The 22,922-nt window shown below is 41.2% G+C and overlaps 1 protein-coding gene across 1 annotated transcript in view; it reads left to right on the top strand.

The window, feature by feature from the left end:
* The window catches only part of LOC109934192 (tyrosine-protein kinase JAK2-like), a 95,652-nt gene that overhangs the window by 62,365 nt on the left and 10,365 nt on the right, over nucleotides 1–22,922 (top strand). The window contains exons 11-19 of the mRNA XM_020533023.2: nucleotides 1,753–1,840; nucleotides 4,323–4,450; nucleotides 7,153–7,291; nucleotides 9,777–9,928; nucleotides 10,576–10,726; nucleotides 13,805–13,941; nucleotides 14,419–14,608; nucleotides 18,418–18,542; nucleotides 20,917–21,089. Coding sequence (XP_020388612.1) covers nucleotides 1,753–1,840; nucleotides 4,323–4,450; nucleotides 7,153–7,291; nucleotides 9,777–9,928; nucleotides 10,576–10,726; nucleotides 13,805–13,941; nucleotides 14,419–14,608; nucleotides 18,418–18,542; nucleotides 20,917–21,089 — 1,283 coding nt within the window. The remainder of the gene's footprint in view (nucleotides 1–1,752; nucleotides 1,841–4,322; nucleotides 4,451–7,152; nucleotides 7,292–9,776; nucleotides 9,929–10,575; nucleotides 10,727–13,804; nucleotides 13,942–14,418; nucleotides 14,609–18,417; nucleotides 18,543–20,916; nucleotides 21,090–22,922) is intronic.

The raw sequence follows: 22,922 nt of genomic DNA on the forward strand, positions 1-22,922 counted from the left end.
AGAACATTAAGGGAAAGAGAAAAAAGGTGAGTAAATATGTGCGCAGCTATAACCTGCTGTTACTACTGATGTTCCTATGAGAATGAGGGCTGTAACTGCTGGGAAAGACAATCACATCCTGGTTCCACTGCAAGTCGTACTTCATCCCAATTTGGCTCGGCCCTCCATCTTGGCTGTTTGAAAATCCTGGAATTCTGGACCTTAACAATGCCTGCTCCTTGCAGACTGCAGTACTTTAAGAACATCCATCTGTCACCTTCTTGATGGACAGCTAGGGATGGACAATAAAATGTTAGCTTTGTCAGTGATGCTTGCATTCCATGAATGAATTGAAAGAACATAAGTTGCAGTGGCCAGAGGGTGCACTGAGCATTGTGCCCTCTGCTGGTGAGAACTGTGGGTGCCCTCTGCTTGCTTCTGAACAGAAGCTTTGATATACATGTTTAAAGTTGACTCTGTTAACGTAGTTTTGTTTTAACTTTATGAATAAAATAATGACAATACATTTAACATTGTGGGTTTCACTTTCATACTGTTTGTCACAAAGCTTCAGTTTTATGGCCGGCCACTCTCTAAATGGTTTTCCTGCACTTCTGTTCCCACACTCCGTCCTGAAGTTCCTCTTTCCCTGTACGGTTCCCACTCTTTGTTCCTACTTCTAAAGATCCCCAGCATCTGTTCCTACAGCTGGGGACTTCTCCTTCTCTGCCATTGCTCCCATTTTTCTCCTTCCTTTCTTCCCACGCCTGTTCTCATTACCTCTTACCTCCTGACCTCCAAACTCTCAGTCCTGGCCTCTTTTCTTACCTTCATTATCGCCATCTTCTCGTCTTGTGCTCCCAATCTGAACTCTCACTGAAGTCCTGGGATTCACCTAGTGGCAGAGGTCGGTCAATGCGTGTCATTCTGGATTTGAGCTGCTTCCTGCACTGATCATTAGATGGAGTTTAATCAATTAATCAACAGATGAGTGTAATTTTAACATTCAGAATTTTCATTTATATTGCATTATGTTTATACTTATAATGCAATATTAGAAGTTTTAACTTCTCATTTATTTGGTTTTAGAGGTCATGTTATTTATGAATGTAGTTATTTGACAATGTGCATCATTTAAACTTAAAAATGTTCTTGTTTTTTTCTGCTGAGAGGTTCTAGAATACCTCAGTGTACAGTGTTAATTTTATATTTAGTAACTTCTTTTATGTCGCAAGTTTTTGGAGCTAGGAATGCACAGTACAGCATACATTTGGTACAGTATTACAACCTATGTACTTTTTCGAAGGCAGAAATGTTTGAAAGAACCCAACTGCAGTTTTAACATTGATTTCAGTGGGAACCTGTGATTTAATTAAAGTTGTTTGACATCATGGTTTTCAGGAGTAGAGCCCACAGCTTTAAGTGAGGACTTGCTGTTCTAATAGAGGTGTTCAAAATGCAGGATGCTTCCGAGCATTGAAGAGCACTGACCTCACTTGTGTTTTTGATTCTGATCTAATTGAAAAGCGTATTGTTGCTTAGTATGTAATAATTATTCAGATTAAATAACAAATAGTCATTGTGACTATCTTTAACAGCAAGGCAACAATTGAATGCAAGGAAACCACAGGAGGGCAAATAATAAAAAATAAGATGTAGCACCTTCATTGTGTCTTTCACAATACAAAATATGTCAAATCCTTGGACAAATTTCAAATGCAGTAGCTATTAATATAGCAAAAGTATTTTATTGTCTCTGGGATTCTTTTACAGTCCTTCTTTGAGGCAGCAAGTATGATGAGCCAACTGTCCTATAAGCACTTAGTGTTGAATTATGGAGTCTGCGTGTGTGGTGAAGAGAGTAAGTAAACAGTTCTGAAGTTTTTATTTCTGTTTTCATGCCACTGGCTGTTAGACATGCGGGTAATCATCCCTTTCTCATCAGAATTTTTACAAATATCTAATTGAAATGCCAGAGGCAAAAAGATTCTTGGAGGAGGATTTTTCAGAGAGCGGTGTTCACTGAAATTAATGACCAAAAATTAAATATTTACATCTGTAAGGTCCAAATCAGAGGAAAACAAAAACTAGTTACCTAATACAGAAGATTCTGAGAATATTTATTTGTTAAATCAATTCCTCATACACATCCTTTAACATTTACTCCCTCCACTTCTGCCATATGTTTACCATTTATAACAGGATTGTCCAACTTTTTTGCATGGGGGTGGTAGACACATTGCAGTTTTCTCTCACTTGGAGATTGGAGGGAATGGGTGCAGTGAGCCAGTGTCAAGAAAATAAGGTTTGCCGCAACAGGATAAATTATTTTAATTAATGATGCAAAGCTGGGAGGAGGATGCAGAGATGCTTTAGTGTGATTTGAACAAATGCAAGGCAGTTGAAATATAATGTAGATAAATGTGACGTTATCCACTTTAGTAACAAAAACAGTCATTCAGATTATTGTCTGAATGGGGATAGGTTGGAAAGGGGGAGTGCAATCACCTCCATGTATCCTTGTACACCATTCACTGAAAGTAAGTTGATAGTAAATAAACGCAAAATGATGTTCCCAATGACTGGGGAGCCAAAAACCAGGATCACCGTCTAAAAATATCTGTTAGGCCTTTGGCACTGGGATCAGGAGAAATCTCTTCACCCAGAGTGGTGAGCCTGTGGAATTCCCTACTACAGAAAGTGGTTCAGGCCAAAATATTTAACTTTTTCAAGAAAAAAAAGTGATATACAGTTCTTGCAGCTTACGGGATCAAAGGGCTTGGGGAGAAAGCAGGACCAGGGTACCGAGTAGGATGATCAGCCATGGCCATATAGAAAGGCAAAGAGCCGAATGGCTTACTCCTGCTCCTGAAAAAGCAATTCCAAAGCAATAACTTGGTTGTTGAAATGAATAATTAACAACATGTCCATTAAAAAATGCCAACCAGAAAAGTTGGTGAAACCTTTTCTTCTCCCTGTGTTAAGAAGCAGAGCTAGAGAGAGACAGATTAGGCTTTACATTCTGATCACCAGGGCAGGAGGTATGTATGGGGACCAAGTAAAGAGATTGGGTTTAATTAACGCTGACCTTGGTTCACCTCTGGTGGGAGCACACACTGAGCTGGCCTCAGTGGGGACGCTTCACCCTGCCTTTCACTCCTCTCCCAACTATTTGTGTAGAGATATTTCTGTGGAGCTAGGAGGGACGGAGAGGAAAGGTGATTGTATTTCTGACTGAGTTTCGCTCATGGTCTCACTCACCATCCACCAACACAGTCCCTCTACCCTGTCACTTACTCATCCCTGCCCTCTCAAATCTCCAGCCTGGCAAATGAACCTCTCCGCATTTACCCTGCCAAGCCTGCTTGCAATGTTATACATTTGCTTTAGTTCCCGTTTTACACAGAGTCCAAGGAGCCTAATGTATCTTTGCTAAAAGGATCATGCTGCATGAGGTGATGCCACTCGCATGCAATTCTGAACCATACTGTGCTAAGGCAAGGTCTGCCTTCCAGTGAAGGAAGTGGCGAGTTGTGAGGAGCAGAGGTGCTGGAGGTGAACCTCCTGATTGCCAGGAAATGATGGACTCTCAGTGACCTGCGAGCAAATGGTACAGTATAGATCAGAACAAAAGTGAAGGGGTAGATGTAAGTTCCACTCCTTTCCCTGTCCACCTACCCCCCCCCCCCCACCCCATTAAAAAGAAATACAGCTATCATTCCCAGTGTTTGCACACTCAAAGGTTTTCCTATTGAAAGTACCATTTGCTGTTTTCCACTTTGCATCAGAAATTCAAAGAAAAACATTTAATTGTCTGAAAGTAGAAAGTTTTCTCACAGTTCTTTGTTACCAGAATGTGATGTTGTTTACCATAAATCCATAAGACATAGGAGCAGAAGTAGGCCATTCAACCCATCGAGTCTGCGCCATCATTGATTGACATCGTGGTTGATCTGATAACCCTCAACTCTGTTTTCCTGCTATTTCCCCATAACCCTTGATTGCTTTAGTAATTAAAACAATCTATCTATTCAGCCTTGAATATACCTAACTTTGTTAATTTTAAGGTAAATAGCTTCTGGGTACAGTGGTGGAGTCTTTCAAAAGCAGATAGGTCTGAAATAACTGATCTGACTCTGGGATTAACACTGGCAAGAGTGCCATGCCATGCTATGCCTGCTTTGCCCTGTAACTAACTGCTTTCTAATTCTGCTTCCTTTTATCATGATTATCTCTTAGATGTTAGAACTGATTGAAATGGAACTCTGCCCTTCAACTTTGAGCTATTTAGTGTACTTCATGCTGGATGTGTTTTCTCACTCTCCCTCTACTTTTGTTTTCAGATATCATGGTTCAGGAGTATGTGAAGTTTGGATCATTGGACACGTATCTGAAGAGAAACAAAAACATTGTGAACATCCTGTGGAAACTGGAGGTGGCAAAACAACTGGCTTGGGCAATGCACTTCTTAGTAAGTGAAGTTTCTGAATAGCGCTTCAACCGTTTTGAAAATGTAGTAGTCATACAACTAGTTTTTAATGTTTGTGTCACCGTGAAATATATCTGCCTTTAATAGAGTAGAATATCCCAAAGTACTTCATTCATGCCTTAATCAGACCAAATTTACCCCTGAGCTACGTTAGCACAGGGTGGTTTTGTTACAAACCCATCCACTGCAACAGTTATATTAATTATACATCCACACGCCCTAAATCAACGCCATTCCATTTTCCCGGTTTCTCCATCTCCGCTGCATCTGGCCTGACGATGTCAACTTCCGCAGGGGAGCATCAGAAATTTCCACCTTTTTCTTCAACTGAGGATTTCCTACCGCCACGGTTGACGGAGCCCTCAGCCATGCCCAACCCATTTCCCTCACTTCTGCCCTCACCTCTTCCCTTCCCCCATACAACAACAGGGTACCCCTTGCCCTCACTTTCCATCCCCCCCCAGTGTCCACATCCAAAGGATAATAAGCTGCTATTTCCATTGTCTCCAGTGTGATGCCAACACCAGACAAATATTCCTCTCCCCTCCCTTGCCAGCATTCCAAAGGAACCACTCCCTCAGGGACACCTTGGTCCACTCCTCCTCCACTTCCAACTTACTTCCCAAGCACCCAAGGCACCTTCCCATGTAGCGGCAGAAGAAGCAACACTTGCCCATTTACCACCACCTCCTCATTCTCCAAGACCCAAGACACAACTTCCAGGTGAAGCAATGGTTTACCTGCACTTTATTCAATCTAGTTTACGGAGTTCACTGCTCACTATGTGGCCTCCTCTACACTGGAAAGACAAAACGCAAACTGGGGTGATTGTTTTTCTGAACACCCCCGTTCAGTTTGTAAAAATGACTCCAAACTTCCAGTTGAGTGACACTTCAACACACCAGTGTGTTTCCGTGCCAACATTCTGTTTCACACCTGCTGCAGTTCTCCAGCGAGACTCAATGGAAACTGGAGGAGCATCTCATCTTCCATCTAGATAGATTACAGGCCTCAGGATTCAACATTTGAGGTTAACAAATTCAAATCGTGAATACCTTACTCCATGTTTGTTACTCATCCCCGCAACTCCAGGCCCATATCTGTATGGGTTACTCCCAGCACAGTTAACCCATTTTCAACTATTTACTGTTCCTGTTATCATGTATTCAGCATTTACTTATTCCTTGGCTTACTATTAACAATCCCTTTGTCTGCTTCCTTTTTTCCCCCCTTTGTCTGTGGATGCTGTCTCCATCTATTCATCCCACTCCTTGCCCCACCCTTCCCAATCCACCTCAGTCATCAACATATATACCACCATTTCTCAGTTCTGACAAAGATCATGGGACTTGAAACATTAACTCTGTTTTTGTCTCCACAGATGCTGTCAGAACAAATAAGTTTCTTCAGCACTTCTGTTTTTGTTTCTGATTTCCTGCATGTGCTGTTCCTTGGTTTCTTTTGGTTTCATAATGTGCCTCACCCAAGCGTAACCCAGTTTTTCTTCTGTTAGAAGTCAATATATAAAATCAAGTGTCTATTGCTGTTACCCTGACTTCCTGAAAAATCTGTGAACTGGTAATGAACCTGTCACTTCTGCTATTGCAAAGTGTAGAGCCTGGAGAACAGCCCTGAGGGATGGGGTTACAGCAGCTTGACATGTGGTTCATTCCACTTCCTCCAAATACATTCATTGTCCTGGCTTAATGCACATGTTCTTGCATCCTCTGTCATGGAAAGTTGTTATCCCATGTCAGCATTTTTAGTTTTGGGTATTTAGCTAAGTACAATTATATTAATGACTTGAACAAAGAGATGGACATTAATGAAATCATGCTACAACAGTGATTTTAGTGAAAGCACACCTAGAGGATTGTGTGTAACTTTCATGTCCATATTTAAGCAAGGATATATTTGCATCTGAGGCTATACAGTGAAAGCTCACTAGATTGGTGCCTTGGAGGAGAGATTGTTCTGCAGTGGGAGGCTGAATAAATTTGGTCAATATTGATTGGCACGTAGATGATTGAGAAGTGATGTCATTGAAATGTACGAAGGAGGCTTGACAGGATTGAAACAGTTTGTTTCTGCTAACGAGAGAATCTGAAACAGGGAGACACAGTCCGGATAGGGGCTAATCACGTAAGACTGAGATGGGGAGAAATTTCTTCACGCAAAGGCTTGTGGGTCTTTTAAACTGTATAAATCAGAGGGTTGTGGATACTGCATTGTTTAATACATTTATGCTCAGGATAGACTGATATTTGGTCTCTGTTGGGGAATTGAGGGATGTGGGTAACAGTTGAGAAAGTGAAGTTTAAACCCAAGTTGAGCCACGATTATATCAAATGGTGGAGCAGCTTTGACAGGTTGCATGCTCTAGTCCTGGTCCTATTTCTTGTGGTTCTTTGCCAATCACTTTAAAGTGATCCCCCTGGTTCTTGATCCTTTCAACAATGGGAATAATTTCACCTCTAGATATGTATATCTAGACTCATTACTTTGAACACCATCATGAAACTTTCTCTCGACCTGTCCTTTACCAAGGAGATCAGTTGAATCCGCAATGGTCTATCCTTATAGCTAAAGCCCTTCATCTCGGGAATGTTGCTCATAAATTTCAAGCATGAAGCCATTTTATTATTAGATTTTTGTTGTGATTCTGACATTTCTTCTAAATGTAGGAAGACCGAAACCTTGTCCATGGAAATGTATGTGCCAAGAATGTCCTGATGATCAGGGAAGAGGACAGGAAGACTGGAAACCCTCCATTCATAAAGCTTGCTGATCCTGGAGTCGGTATGATGGTTCTACCAAAAGATGGTAAGGATCTCTAATTAGACCCAGGATTTAATGGATATTAACTAAGTCAGTTGTGGAGCATGCATACATTTTTTTTTTTAGTTTTGTTTATGTCAAAAGGTGCTGTAATGAACTCCTGCCTTATTTCATTCAAGTTTCCACAGCACAGATTGATTGGAAATTTGCTTTCTGCACATCAGAAGTGGCATTGTATTTCAGCCAGGCTGGAAATGCTACTTTCCTTACATGGACACCTAGCCTTGGGCTAACACAAAGGCTTATTGATGACCTCAACATTAATTCATGTTGTTTCCGTGTTTTCCATTTCAAATGTCCACACTGATCCCTTGCTGTCTACCTACTCCCAAACACAAGCATGTACAGTTGTATAGCCTGATGTGAACAAAATTTGTATTACTATTCCTCCATGAATTTGTGTGTTTAAAATCTGTGTACCAGATTGGATTTTTGAAGCCACAATTAGGTATTTGGAATGAATTTCTTAAGTTTGCTGTCGCACCTATGGCTGTTCTTTTCATTGGGCACTATTCATCTTCAATTATCTGCAGTATTGCACTAAGTGCTCGTCTGAAGAGCCAGTGCAGGCATGGTAGGCTGAATGGCCTCCTCTTGTGCTGCAGTAACTTTGTTATTTCTTCCTTGGTGCATGCACTTGTTTGTCTTATCCCAAGGAATGCCATTCCAACTGAGAGGCTTTTTGATTTCTTTGGGGACTGTTACCAGGGGATGCATTTTAGTTCTAATTATATGCAGAATTGACATTATCTACATGCTTCAACCTCCTGCCAACAGTGTAGAAGATTTTTTTTACCAAGAATGTTATTAGGCTTAATTGCTATTTTTATTAGACTTCCTCCAAGCTTTATGTATTTTCTGAAACTGAATATGCAAACTGATAACTTACCTCCCTTCAAATGGGAATCACTGTAGAACAGTTTCTCCAGCTTGGCCTCTGTCCTTCACTCCTTAAGTTCAGTTTGAAAAGGAATACTGTTGACAAGTGCCCATGGAATCCTAGTGTTTCAAAAGGTAAAATGTTCATGTGAGACTAGGTAGAAGATATGTCCAGATCAAGTCCCATTCTTCCTTCATTTGAACCATATGAGCCATAAACAAAACAAATGACAATAGTTGAATGCAGTGTTTATTTGTCCTGCAACACTAGGAGAAGCACTTGTTTCATATGTGCAGTTGTTGTCTCTGTCAGTGTCAGACTCTCAGCTGTTTGGTTAAAATAAACAAATTAGTTTGACAGAAACTAACAATGAAGTTCAGATTACTCAATTTAGGACTGTGCAGTTCTTAACCAGCTGCTAGTTCTTGTATCTAGACATAGTATTTTCAACTGTTTACTCTGTAGAACTTCTAATGATTCAATAAATGATGAAGATATATAATCAGGAAATTTCAGTAAATAAGGTTCCCAACTTTTGATAAATTCAGAAAAGATTTGTTGTAAAATCTACTTTGACTTTCTTTAAACTAAGAAGTGTCATCAATGAGCAAGTTTGAAAATATCAAGAAAACCAATTTTTTACCCAACTTCGGACTTGAACCCTTGACCGTTTGGATTGAGAGTCCCATATCTATCAACTACAGAAATATTATTGTTAGAGATAATGATCAAACTCCATAGTGTTCTAATGAGTTTGCTGTGTGAATGTTCCATTCCGTCTGGTCACCAAGAGGACCAAAGGCAAGGAAGGGAAGAGCCATAAGTGTGCACTTGAGTGTTAGGGATCTGTGGTATGGGGAAAGACTGAAGATGTTTAAATTTCATAGCCCACAAAGCTGCATCTGCAAGGTGACCTTCCAAAGATGACTACAATTATTAACAGTGCAGAAGATGTTTTACCCAGAATATTAATTTACATTAAATAATAGGCTAAAGGTAGTAAAAGGTAATTTTTGAACATTCACGTTCTGCCACAATGTGATCAACGTGTGAATTAAACCACCAAATGCATTGTAGACCTGGAATTACATGTAAGAAGCAACTGATCCTGCATTAGCATCCAAGAATCTCTTCAGATGTAGTTCAAATGGGCCAGATGCATTGTTGTCTCTGTGAGTAAGTTACGAATAAAATATGTCAGTATTTTACTTGATTACCGCACCACAAGATATTTTTCCAGTTATTCAACCAAACCAGCACTGATATGAAGTTTTTGCCAGAGATAAGAGAAACTCTGAAAATAAATGTGGTTTCTGAAAGGCTCAGTTCATCAGAAGGATTTAGAGGAGGCAGCATTTTAGGTACCTTCATCCTCATGCAGAAACCAAGTAGCCTAAATGTATGGAGATTTTTCCCTGTATTCAAATAATGAGATTATCAGTGGCCAGTGTTCAGCTTCATTCCCTTTTAATCCAAAAGCCTATGTTTGTTTGTGTGTCACATTGTATAGTATTGTGATCAAATTAATTTTGGTGCCTTAGTGTTCACTGGCCTGCTGTCTGCACAGTGATAAACTGTTTCATTTTGCAGTTCTCATTGAACGGATTCCCTGGGTGCCACCAGAATGCATTGAGGATCCCAAGAATTTGAGCCTGGCAACAGACAAATGGAGTTTTGGTGCCACTTTGTGGGAGATTTGCAGTGGTGGAGATAAACCATTGGGTCCATTTGACTCCACGAGGGTAAGTTAGTTACAGTGAATGCAAATACAAGCTACCTTTTATTACAGTGTGAAAACAGTGGCTGGCAAATAACATCTACTTGCAAGGTCCATGATTCAAGGATTACTGTCTCTTTCCACTCCTGGTGAGTGCCTGCACATGACATTGTATAAATCAAAGGGGTTGGGGGAATTACAACCATGGATACACACAGCACATCAAGTAGCATCTGCAGGAAGAAAAGACAGGATTTCATACAAATATTACCGTTTGCTACAAACAAGATCTAAATATGAAATGTCTCCATCTACTTTTAAGTCAAAGATAATTTAAAGGGATCAAAGGGTATGGATCTGGGTGGGATGCTCCGAGGGTCAGTGTGGACTTGTTGGGCTGAAGGGCCCGTTTCTCTACTGTAGTGATTCTATGATTCTATAATTCTCAGATTCATTGTACAGCAAGACTAGCAGATGCATCTTAGTTTATACACTTGATGTCACTTGCAATAATAATGGATACAGCTCTGCTTTACCTTTGTATATTTTATATATAATTTTTATTAATTTCATTTGAAACTGAGCAAAAATTTGACCATTCCTGAAGTTATGTGGCAAATAATATTGAATTATTTTTAACTTGTTTTAGAATTGTGCTTTTTGTTTGGACAGAAAATGCAATTTTATGAAGATAAGCATCAACTTCCTGCACCCAAGTGGCTAGAGCTGGCCAATCTCATCAATCTCTGCATGAATTATGATCCAGACTTCAGGCCTTCATTTCGTGTCATAATACGTGACTTGAACAGCCTTTTTACCCCAGGTAAGTTAATCATATCTCTTTCCCTTCCTGAAGTCGACCAAACTGCACCATCTTCTTTTATTACTGTTAATCGGATTGCTGGTTTGTTTTACAAATTCCAGTTCTTCTGGAAATGTTTGTTTTGCACAAGCTGGGTTGAATTTTACTTTAAATTGGTGGATTGAGGGAGGAAGTACGAGAAGCGAGTGGTCCACTTACCTCTGCCTTTTCCCATCTGTTGAACCATAAAAAAGGCCATGGCATTGAAAGAAGCCATTTGGCCTATTTTGTCTATGTAACTGAATAAACTAATAAACCACCCGTTCTGATCCCATTTACCAGCACCTGCGTTTATACACTTGCTGATTACAGCATTTCAGATGCGGATCCAGATTCTTTTTCAAAAGGTTGTGCGTTTTTTCTCTCAACCATCAAACTAGACTGTGAATTCCAGACACCTGAGTGAAAGCATTTTTTCTTCCTGTCCCCTTGAATCCTTCTACCAATCACCTTAAATCTGTGCCTTCTGGTAAATGACCTCTTACTAGGGGATACAGGACTTTCCTGTCCACTCGCTCCATTATTTCATACTCCTTAATTACGTCAGCCCTCTGTCTTCTCTTTTCTAATGAAAACAACACTATCCTACCCAAGGATTCCTCTTAGCCACAATTTTTAAGCCCTGGCAGTGTTCTTGTAAGTCTCCTGTCTACACCCTCTATGGCGATCATGCCCTTCTAGTAATGGGGTGACCAGACTGTACATAAAAATGCAGCTATGGCCTAGCCAGTGTTTTATATATACCAGCATTACACCCCTGTTTTTGTGTTCAAAACTTCACCCAATGAAGGAAATATTCCACATGCTTTCTTTAACAACTTTTCTGTCTTTACGACCACCTTCAGGTTTATCTACTTTGATTATGGGATGCTAGAGACACTGACAGGATTGGCTGTCGTTGTCTTGAGGTTATTAACAACCAGTCCTGCTATTTGGAACTAGTATGAGGTATAGCTAAACTGAAGGTGATCCTTTGCTGAAGGAAATGAGTAACCAGCTGACTTGTAAGCTTCATCCAAGCCTGGTAGAAGTTGTAAAGATCCTAGCCCCTCTATGAGACCTAATCAAAACTTTTCTTTTTAAGTAAAAATTCAAATGCTGTAGATCTGAAAGAAATTTGAAATTGCTGGAAATGAACAGTCAACATCAAAAGTAGGAAATGGGCCATGATATTACAGTTTTGCAGTTTAGATGAGATCCGAAGACACAATGAGAAATAGGAATTTTAATAAGGTAGGGAAAATAGATGGAAGATTAAGATGGCAAAGGTACATATGTTTGTTCTCCCCATTGTTCTCTCTCTTTACAACTATGTGCTTAATTTCTTTTAAAAAGAAACTTGAGTACATTTGAGATGATGCAGAGACTCAGGAACGACTAAATAATGTGTCAGTAGTAGAAGCGGGAAAGATTGATGAAGACATACACAAATAGTAAATGCAACAAAATAAGAGAAAAAATGAAAAACTGCATATGCCCCAGGGATGAAATTATAAAATGCTGAAGCAACATATTTTTGTTTCTCCTTTTTTAAAATGTAAGACTTCACTCTTATTGCTGAGGTTTGGCCCAGTTATCCTCTTAGCAGGACATGTTCCAAAGTGGAATCTTCATAAGTCTACCAATCCTTACAAAAAACTTGGTTTTCGTAGATGTCAGACATGGGCCTTCCAGAAAGGGGAGACCGACATGTTAAATAGATTTTAAATGTGGGTTTCAGGAGAATGGTAGGAGTCATCTGGACCAGAAAAGTAACAAATGGTGAAGTGCTGAGGAGAGAGAATGAACAAAGTAAGGTGCAAATCATAATTAGGAGGCACATCATATTTAATATATTTAGTAATAACATATTTAATAAACATCGTTAGTGATGTTCCGGAGGGCTCAAAGGAAAGGAAGAGGACAGAAGGGAATGTCAATGTTGGATTGCTTTTAAAAAAATGAATGAAATTATTGCCCAATGAAAAGCATGGCACAAGATAAAGGTATGTAAAAACTTATGCTGGCCCTCACAGTCTGCTTTTCTGGAGGGCACCACTTTGCTGCTAGTTAACTCGTTTAAAAAATAGCAAAGGTATTTGTTGTTTTATTTAAGCAAATAGATTTTAGATTTTTTTTTTACAATGTTCCAAATCTCCCACCTCTGCCAGTCTTTAGAATATTAGTATGCTTTTTGACACTTTGCTATATCAACTATTGAGCTTAGGTTTACATTGTAGAAGTATCTGAATCTGCTTTCTCCAGATAGTCTCTATTGAGAGAGTTTCCGGAATATGTGCAGTTGTTGGGATGTGAATCAGCATGTCTGTTAAAAGCTCTTTTGCTGGGTAAAGCATTTAGATCAGTTTGACAATCAGAAAAAGCAGTTTGAAAGCTAGCATTCACTAGGGTGGGTTTAAAATGAGAATTTGCTACTCGGGGGCGTACAGACTTCAATGCTTGCTTCAAAAGCACAGACACTTGAGAGAGTCTGCAATGCTGTGAACTTGTGGCCAATGATTCAAAAACATTACCTATCATATGCACAGCTCTACTTCAGAGTGCAGTGTTCTCATTTGAGCATTTTTCTCTTGTGGATTTTCCCTTGTAAGAGTCATGCTGTGGCATCAGAGGTGATGTCTTCCAGCAAAGACCTTAAATTGAGGCCCCATCAACGCTCAAGTGGAAATGAAAACCCCCAAGGCGCCATCTTGGTGAAGGACAGGGGAACTCTCCCTGGTGCCCTGGCCACTGTTCATCTTTACATCAACATCGCAAATGAGAGCGTACCTAGCCCTCAGTTTGCTGTTTTTGGGAGCTTGCTGTTCACACCTTGTCTGCAATGTTTCCTACGTTTCAACAGTGACTGTGTTGAAGGTATTATATTTGAAAGGTGCTTCATTTTGGTGCAGTTTGGACCATCCTATGATTGTTAAATTGCCATCCATATGGAAATGTGATGCACCCAGGTCAGTATAAGAAGGCAAGACCTTAATCAGAGGAAGGAATACTTACCAAACTGAAAACTTGCTCCCTAACAGATTATTGTTTGTCCCACAGATTATGAGTTATTGGCTGAAAGCGACCTACTCCCGAACATGCGAGGTGGTGGGCTTGGCTTCCTGGGAGCTGGTACAAACAATGATGTTGGGCAGTTTGAGGAACGGCATCTCATATTTTTGCAACAGTTGGGCAAGGTAATGATACATGCTGTTTACCACTTAAATCAAGTTGCTAAACTGGAATTCCAGTGTTCAAAATCTCCCGTTAACCGACAATTTAAGCATATGGCTGAAGTATGCAGTTTTTGCACCATGTCAACTCTATTAGCCCAAACAGGTCAAAGCTCTGCATCTTTTTGTCTTGCTGCAAGGTACCATACTACAGGAGGTTTGCAGAACCGGTTGCTTTAGGGTAATAGAATCCAGTCCAAAAACTCCCTGATTCCAGTGACGACTTCTTTAAACTGAGTTGTATTAAAAATAATTATTTTTATTTATATGTGCAAGTTTGAGGTTAGTGTGGAACCCTGGAGAGAACCTGGCAAAACTGCTAAGAATCTTCCCATGACGTTCTGTGATATATTTTATCAGTGGCGTTTCAAAGAAACAAAATGCATGAATTAATTCTACATCCACTTGTGGCACTAACCCAGTGCTCCTCGATCCAAACAGGGTAACTTTGGCAGTGTTGAGCTGTGCCGGTATGACCCACTCCAGGACAGCACAGGCGATGTGGTGGCCGTGAAGAAGCTACAACAGAGCACCGCAGAACACTTGCGTGACTTTGAAAGAGAAATTGAGATCCTCAAGTCCCTTCAACACGACAACATTGTCAAGTATAAAGGAGTGTGCTACAGTGCTGGTATGTGCAGTCTGTCTGGACAATGAACTGGATTGAGTAACACGCGAGGGACACCTCGTGTGACAGTCAAGTTGTGAACCTTCTAACCTGTTGCCTTGTTCCTTCACCACCTTTTTTTAGGCTGTGTTCTGTGAGCGGGGGTGAAAGCCTGTTGCTCAGGGATGAGACTAAGAGCCAAACCAGATTCAGCTGGCAACATATCACTAATTAAGAGGCTGCCATCAAATTAAAAGGACGTGGCCCAAAATGGACAGTCACACAGAACAACACCAACTGCGTGGCAAACCCCACCTCGCCTCTATGCAATGGGTGTAGGTGCTCCCTCTTTAGTTTATAGAGTGCCCATAATAATAGAGGGCCATCCCCTGCCAACAGGTGATACCAGCAACTGAGATGAGGTTGTCCACTGGGCATTACTTGGTACCTAAAGGCCACAGTTGACGGCAGTAAGTAAAGGCTGCCCATCTTCCTTCCTGCCTGCTGCTAACCAGGACGGAGGAGAGGAGGAGCCCACCACAATGACGAGTATTAAATACCACTGCACAATGCTTGAGCAATAGGGAAGCTTTGCAAAGGCTGATTTGCAGGAGATGAAGAATGTTGAGGGGGATGGAAGGTTTCAGTTGAGCAGCAATTCTTAGCAAATTTCTGGAAGAATTATATTTCTGTTCCCAAAGCCTGGTGGGGTCCTGGCATTTGTTTCTTTTAAATGTCTGAGCTGACGTTGCTAGTTTGGATGTTTTGATGCAACTCACTAGTCAAGACTGGCTGACTGTGACTGCGAAGTGAGTCTGGTTGAGTTGCTGAGAGGGGAGCAGAAAAAATCCAAGGAAGGTGGAATGGATCCCCCACTTTTCTAAAGGAGGCAAAGGGAGTAATTGCCTTAATTGAAAAGCCTGTGGCTATCCCTTTACCATCCATGGGTTAAGCAGCCAGCCCCAAAATCTCAAACAACGTGCTAGCCCCATTTTAGTCAGGGTCCTCTAAAAGCAGTGTTAGGACTCTCATTTGTGCCTGCAAGGCAAATGGGCAATGGGACAGTGGCAATCTGCACAATTTCAGGGGAGGTCAGATGCAGGATCTAGAGTCATAGAGTCATACAGCATGGAAACAGGCCATTCAGCCCAAACTGGTCCATGCTGACCATGGTGCCCAGTCAGCTAATTCCAATTGTCCACATTTGGTCCATATCCCTCTTAGCTGTTCCCATCCATGTACCTATCCAAACGTTTTTTAAATATTGCTATTGTACATGCGTCAAACACTTTCTTCATAAGCCCATTCCAAATACACACTACTCTCTGCGTGAAGATGTTGCCCCTCAGGTCCTTCTTAACTCTACCCCCTCTCATCTTAAGCCTAAGCCTTCTAGTTTTCAATTCCCCATCCCTGGGAAAAAGACTATATGCATTCATCCTATCTATGCCCCTCATGATTTTATACATCTCAATAAGGTCACCCCTCATTCTCCTACATTCCAAGGAATGAAGTCCTATCCTGGCCAACCTCTCCTTATAACTCAGGCCAATTACTCCTGGCAACATGCTCGTAAATCTTCGCACACTTTACAGTTTAACTCTGTCTTTCCTATAACAGGGTGACCAAAACTATACATCATACTCCAAGTGCATCCTCACCAGTGACTTATGCAACTGTAACGTAACATCCCAACTCCTATACTCACTGCTTTGACCGATGAAGGCCAGCATGCTAAATACCTTCTTCACCACCCTGTCTACGTGTGACGTCGTTCTCAACGAACTATATGCTTGCACTCCAAGTCTCTCTGTTCCACAACACTCCTAGGGGCCTTACCATTTACTATATAAGTCCTACCTTGGTTTGACTTTCCAAGTGCAACACCTCACACTTATCCGTATTGAGTTGTATTTGCCAATCCTTAGCCCACTTCCCCAAATGTTCAAGATCCCTCTGTAATTTTTGATAACCTTCCTCGCTATCAATGATACCTCCTAATTTTGTATCATCCACAAACTTACTAATCATGCCTTGTGCATTCACATCCAGATCATTTATGTAAATAACAAATAACAACGGTCCCAGCATTGACACCTGTGGCACACCACTAGTCACAGGCCCCCAGTACAAGAATCAACCTTCAACCATCACCCTTTGCTTCCTACCTTTGAGCCAATTTTGAATCCAATTAGCTAGGTCTCCCCGGATGCCATGCGACCTAACCTTAATGACCAGCCTGCCATGCAGGACCTTGTCAAAGGCCTTACTAAAGTCCATATAGACAACATCCACTGCCCTACCCTCATCCATCTCTTTGGTTACCTGTTTGAAAAACTCTAAAAGATTTCCCGTGCACAAATCCATGCTGACGATCCCAAATCAGACCTTGACCATCCAAATGTTGGTTTTATCCTGTCCCTCATTATGCTCTCCAATAACTTGCCTACCACTGATGTCAAGCTCACTGACCTGTAGTTCCCTGGCTTGTCTTTGCTACCTTTCTTAAACAATGGAACAACATTAGCCACCCTCCAGTCTTCTGGAAATTCACCAGTGGCTAAAGATGAAGCAAAAATCTCTGCAAGAGCCTCTGCAATTTCTTCCCTAGCTTCCCACAATGTCCAAGGATAGACTTGATCAGGCCCAGGGAACTTATCCACCTTAGTGTCCTTTAAGGCTGCAAACACCACCTCTCTGGCAATATGTATGCAGTCCAAAACGTCCCCACTTGTTTCCCTTTTTTCCTTAGCATCCATGATTCTCCCCTCAGTAAACACTGAGGAGAAATATTCATTAAAAATCTTCCCCCATCTCCTGTGGCTCCACACATAGAAGCCATGTTGATCTTTAAGGTGACCTATTCTCTCCCTAGCCACCCGTTTGCTCTTAATATAGTCATAGAACCTCTTGGGATTGTCTTTAACCTTATCTGCAAGATCAATCTCATTCCCTGTTTTTGCTTTTCCGAATTCCCTCTTAAGTGTGCTCCTACACGTTTTATAGTCATCTAGGGATTCATTGAAGCCTGACAGCTTAAACCCAATGTATACCACCTTCTTTTTCCCGACCAGAGCCTCAATATCCCACGTCAGCCAGGGATCCCTAAACCTGACAACTTTTCCCTTCACCCTAACAGGGACACACTGACCCTGGACTCTTGATATCACACTTTTAAACACCTTCCATTTGCCAGTCATTCCTTTTCCTTCAAACAGATTCACCCAATCGACTGCTGCTAGATCCTGTCTAATGGCCCCAAAATTGCCCTTGCTCCAGTTTAGCACCTTAACCTGTGGACCTGTCCTATCTTTCTCCATAACTATACTAAAACAAAGAGTTATGGTCACTGGACCCAAACTGCTCTTGTTCTGACACTTCAGTCACTTGCCCAACCTTGTTTTCTAAGAGGAGGTCCGGTTTTTCACCCTCCCAAGTAGGGCCTTCTGCGTATTGATTTAGGAAACTTTCTTGGACATATTTGACAAATTCCACCCCATCCAGGCCTGTTACACTCTGGGTGGCCCAGTCAATGCAGGGAAATTAAAATCTCCAACCAGTACTACTCTATTATTCCTACAGATATCTGCTCCTCGTAACCACTAGCTATTTGGGGGTCTATAATACAGTCCCAACAGTGTGATCATCCCCTTCTTGTTTCTAAGTTCTAACCATATGGCCTCATTTGATGACCCCTTAATAATATCCTCTCTAAGCCTGAAATTTCACAGCCTGAGATTGACCACTCAAACACATTGTGTATGAACTGAACAACAATATTGAACTTCTCACTGCTGATCCTCCCGCTTAGAGTATTGTTTTTGCCTCATTAGGACGACGAAACTTGCGATTAATAATGGAGTACCTACCTCACGGCAGCTTGCGTGACTATTTACAGAAGAATAAAGACAGGATTGATCACAAGAAGTTGCTTGTCTATGCTTCTCAGATCTGCAAGGTAATCCAATGCTTTCTACGAGTTGGTGGTCACCCTAGTGACTGTTCCATGTACTGCCCAGATTCATAATGTAGGGGAAGTGTCCAGTCATCAGCTAGAATTAGGACTATAATTAATTGATGGGTTTCTCATTGTTAAATAGAGAGATGAGTGGATAGCTGGAGACAGACCCCAGAGGGAAAGGGGAGGCACATGAAGGGGTTATTGATAGTAGGCCAGGACAGAAGAGAAGCTGAATGCATGACAATGAGAGCTGAGAGTAGGAGAGAATGGATCGAATGTGCTGAAAGCAACCCATGTGATGACATGACTGGGATGTGGGGTGGGTGAAAAAACATGAAAGGGCAGAACCAGGCTCTAAAGTTATTGAAGTCGATGTTGAGTCCTAGAGATCGCAGAGTCCCCAAACAGAAAATGAGGTGCTATTCTTCAAGCTTGCGCTGAGGCTCATTGTGACAGAAATGTTGGCCAGTGAAAATGGTAGGGTATTGAAGTGGCAGGTAAATTTGAGGTAATTTTTGTGGACGGAATGTAGATGCTCTGCAAAGCAGTCACCCAGTCTGCATTTCATTGCCCCGATATAAAGCAGACCACATTATAAACAGGGAATACAGAAGACTAGATTAAATGAAATGCAGGTAAATCGCTATGTGACCTGGAAGGTATGTCTGGGGCCTTGAATGCTGTGGAGGGGGGATGTAAAGGGAAAGTTGTTACCTTCTGTGATTGCATGGGAAGGTGAGCTGGAGGTGCAGGGAGTAGCTGGGAGTGGAGGAGGAGTGCATCAGGGTGTCTCAGAGGGAACAGTCCCTGTGAAATGCTGACAAAGGAAGGGAGGGCAATGTGTGTGTGTGTGGTCATGGCATCCTTCTGGAGATGATGGAAATGGTGGCTTATGATCCTTTAGTTGCGGAAGCTAGTGGGGTGGTAAGTGAGGACCAGGAGGGAAGGGAAGGAGTGAGAGCAGATGTATGGGAGATGGGTTGGACTTGGCTAAGGGCCCTGTCGACCATGATAGCAGGGAATCTCAGTTGAGGAGAAAGATGGCACGTCTGATAATCCTCCCCACCCCCACCAACCCCTCACGGAAGTTGCCATCATCAGAACAGATGGATGTAGAAAAACATGAAATGGCAGAATGGAGAATGGCATGAAATGATCACTTTATTTATTTGAAAGTCAGAAGTCACATGACACCAGCCTATAATCCAACAGGATTATTTGAAATTTCTCAAGCTTTTAGCCCCGACAAAGGGGCAGCACTCTGAAAGGCTGTGTGATTTCAAATAAACCTGTTGGACTATAACCTGGTGTTGTGTGACTTCTGACTTTGTCCACCCCAGTCCAACACTGGCCCCTCCACAACATGTTTGAAAGTGAAGCCGTGATCACCAGCTCCGCTTAGGCTGACGAATGAAGTGCAGCTGTAATGACTTTGAATCTTTCCTACACTAATCTTTCCCACACTAACCTTCTCTCTAGGCTCTTGTGGTGCAGTGAAAGTGTCCCTAGGTTCAAGTCCTACCTGCTCTAGAGGCATATCATTACATCACTGCACCAGCTGATTAAAAATGCACCCACCTTTTCTGACTGCAGCCAGAACAACCCTCTGTGAATGTTTTTATTCACTTTTCCAAACTGTTGTTGAAAGAATATCAGAGGGCAAGTGAACAGATTATATGTAACCTAAGAAAGGTCAATTTGTACTTGGTGGCATCAATGATTTTGTTATACCACAAGAGGGCAGCCTTTCCACATCTTGACTTTTGATGTGAATTGAAGGTTTCTGTTCAGCTTCCTTCCTGTCCAGCTATGCCCTGAATTCAGTGAAGAAAGAAATGTACTGATCTGATGAATTATCATCAAGAAATTTATCCTCTGTTGCAATGCATTTTTGGAAACATTAGGAACAGCATTCAGCCATTTGAACCTGCTGTGTCATTACAGCAGATTATGGCTCTTTTGCAGCCTAACCACATTTACCCACCTTTGGTCCATATCCATAGCAGGGGGAAAAAAATCTATCCATCTGAACGGTCAGTATATTAAATGCCTACAACTTTTTGGAGAGGGTATTTCCTGAATTTTATTGTCCTATCTGCAGAAAAGAATATTTCCTGATTCTGGTTGTGAATTGGGCAGCCAATGCTCCCTACCCAACAAGAAATTTATTTCCTGAGAGTTTGAAATTCTTGTCATTTCATAAGATTGGTAAATCACAATTCCAAATGTTCCGGAAGTTCTGCAGTCCAAATTACGTGCAGATGGCCCCTATTTCTAGCAAATTCACACCAATCACAGATGTGCCATTTTCAAGAAATCTTCACTGAGTGAATGATAGCAAGCACTATGGGTTTTTTTTGTTTCCTTGCAGGGAATGGAGTATCTAGGAACCAAGCGATATATACACCGAGACCTGGCAACACGGAACATTCTTGTAGAAAATGAGAACAGGGTGAAAATTGGTGATTTTGGCTTGACCAAAGTCTTGCCGCAAGACAAGGAATATTACAAGGTGAAAGAGCCAGGAGAAAGTCCAATCTTTTGGTAAGCCCAAATCAATCTGTGGCATATGCCTCTGATCCAGCATGGATAAAGGCTTTTTCCGGGAGGACATCTTTAGCAAAATGGTCCACTATTAAATCAAAGGGTGCTATTTTGGATTAACTGATTTGAGTTATCCAGTATTTTAAATTAAGGAAAAGCTCAGCAGTTAATTTGAACTTTCTCAAGGCAGGGCTCTTTTTAACTTCTAAATTCTGTACTTCTGTATAGCACTAAAAGTTAATTTCGAAGAAGTTAATTTTGCTCACTTTGCAATGCATGTAATGAGCTATAAGATTCACAGCACAAATCCTAGCCCCTCAACATGTTTGTGCACAGAATGAAAAATGAACCTGAAAGTGGTGAGTTGATGTAACACTTAATTTTGTTGTTTCAGTGTAATCATTGCAAATAATGAGTAGTTTGAAAGTAATCAGTTTGGTTGTGTCAGTTGATTGCTGGGGAGAAGTGTAACTTAAGGTAAGAACCCAACTCTGACCATAGAAAAATTAAATAATTAATGGTATCACAGGAAGTAAGAGCAGCCCTCTCAACCAGCAAATACTTGAGCATTAATGAGTGGAGCCTAGATGCTACACCATAGGGAGAGTTGGAAAATTGAAGGATAATCAACATACCCAGTCCTGGTTGGTTGGAGAATCAGGTGGGCAACTGACTTGTTGATGTGGACTTATTGGGGTGAGGTATGTGATGCTGAGTAAACAAAATAAAAATAACATACATCTTATGAGTGTGATATCTTATATGTAAAATGTGACATTGCCTTTCCTTTCAAAAATTCAAATAAACCTCTGTCACCTACAGAGCAGTAAATGTAACTGGTAGACATTAAAAAGCAGGTCTGCAGCTGTCAGTGCACCATGTTTGAGATTTAAATGTACAACAGCACAACCAGATACTGACTCAGTTACACTCAGACAATGAAGGCCATCAGTTTAACTGGGACAAGGTAACCATAGCAGCCCAAGCCAAACATAGACATGCGCGGGAATTCCTAGAGACATGGTTCTCCACCCGGAATGCAATCAACAAAAACATAGAATTGGACCTCATGTACAAACCCATACAGATCAAAACTGGAAATGACATTACTCGCCATTACGGACTGGACAGTATAAATTCCAAGCGGAGTAGAACAACATCGCTTCATCGGAGGCACCACTGATGATGTCACCTAGCATGATGACAAAACGTCTGAATGAGAATAAGCCAGCTCGGCAAGAAAGTCAACAACATCACCCTCAACTCGAGCTACAGATCTTTGCCAAAACTTTGAAGGAGTCACCCATTTAGGCCTGAATTGAGGAAAGAATGTTCTTCATTCAAACACTTGATTTTATTTTAGAATTAGATTCTGTTGTCACATGTGCTCAAGTAGATAAGTGCAGTAAAAAGTGTACAATGTTGCCATTCCTGGCATCATCTTAGGTACAAAGGTACCCAGCTACAAAATCTTACATGCAAAGTAGAGAAGTAAAGAAACAAAGTTAAAAGTTAAACATTACAGTCCTTCGTAGTATAAAGTAGAAAACTAAAAGAATATAATTAAAAGTTCAACAGTCTTTAAGTGTTTAGTCATGCTGGGCTCGCACTCCCTACAAATGCTCAATCTCCTCCGCATTGGCCTGTTCTCAGGGAAACCTCGTGCTGCCTGCTCTTGCTGCCACCACAGATTTCTATTGCTTGGAATGTTATAGATGCTCAGCTTTTGAATAGGTTCAAGTCAGCAGGTGATAAATTTTTGGGTATTTAATAATATGAAGGTACTGTGGTAAGGTCCTGTTAAGGTAGAAGATCAGCCATGATCTGCACCAA

The sequence above is a fragment of the Rhincodon typus genome, chromosome 3, assembly GCF_021869965.1.
Source record: "Rhincodon typus isolate 14 chromosome 3, sRhiTyp1.1, whole genome shotgun sequence".
Taxonomy (NCBI): domain Eukaryota; kingdom Metazoa; phylum Chordata; class Chondrichthyes; order Orectolobiformes; family Rhincodontidae; genus Rhincodon; species Rhincodon typus.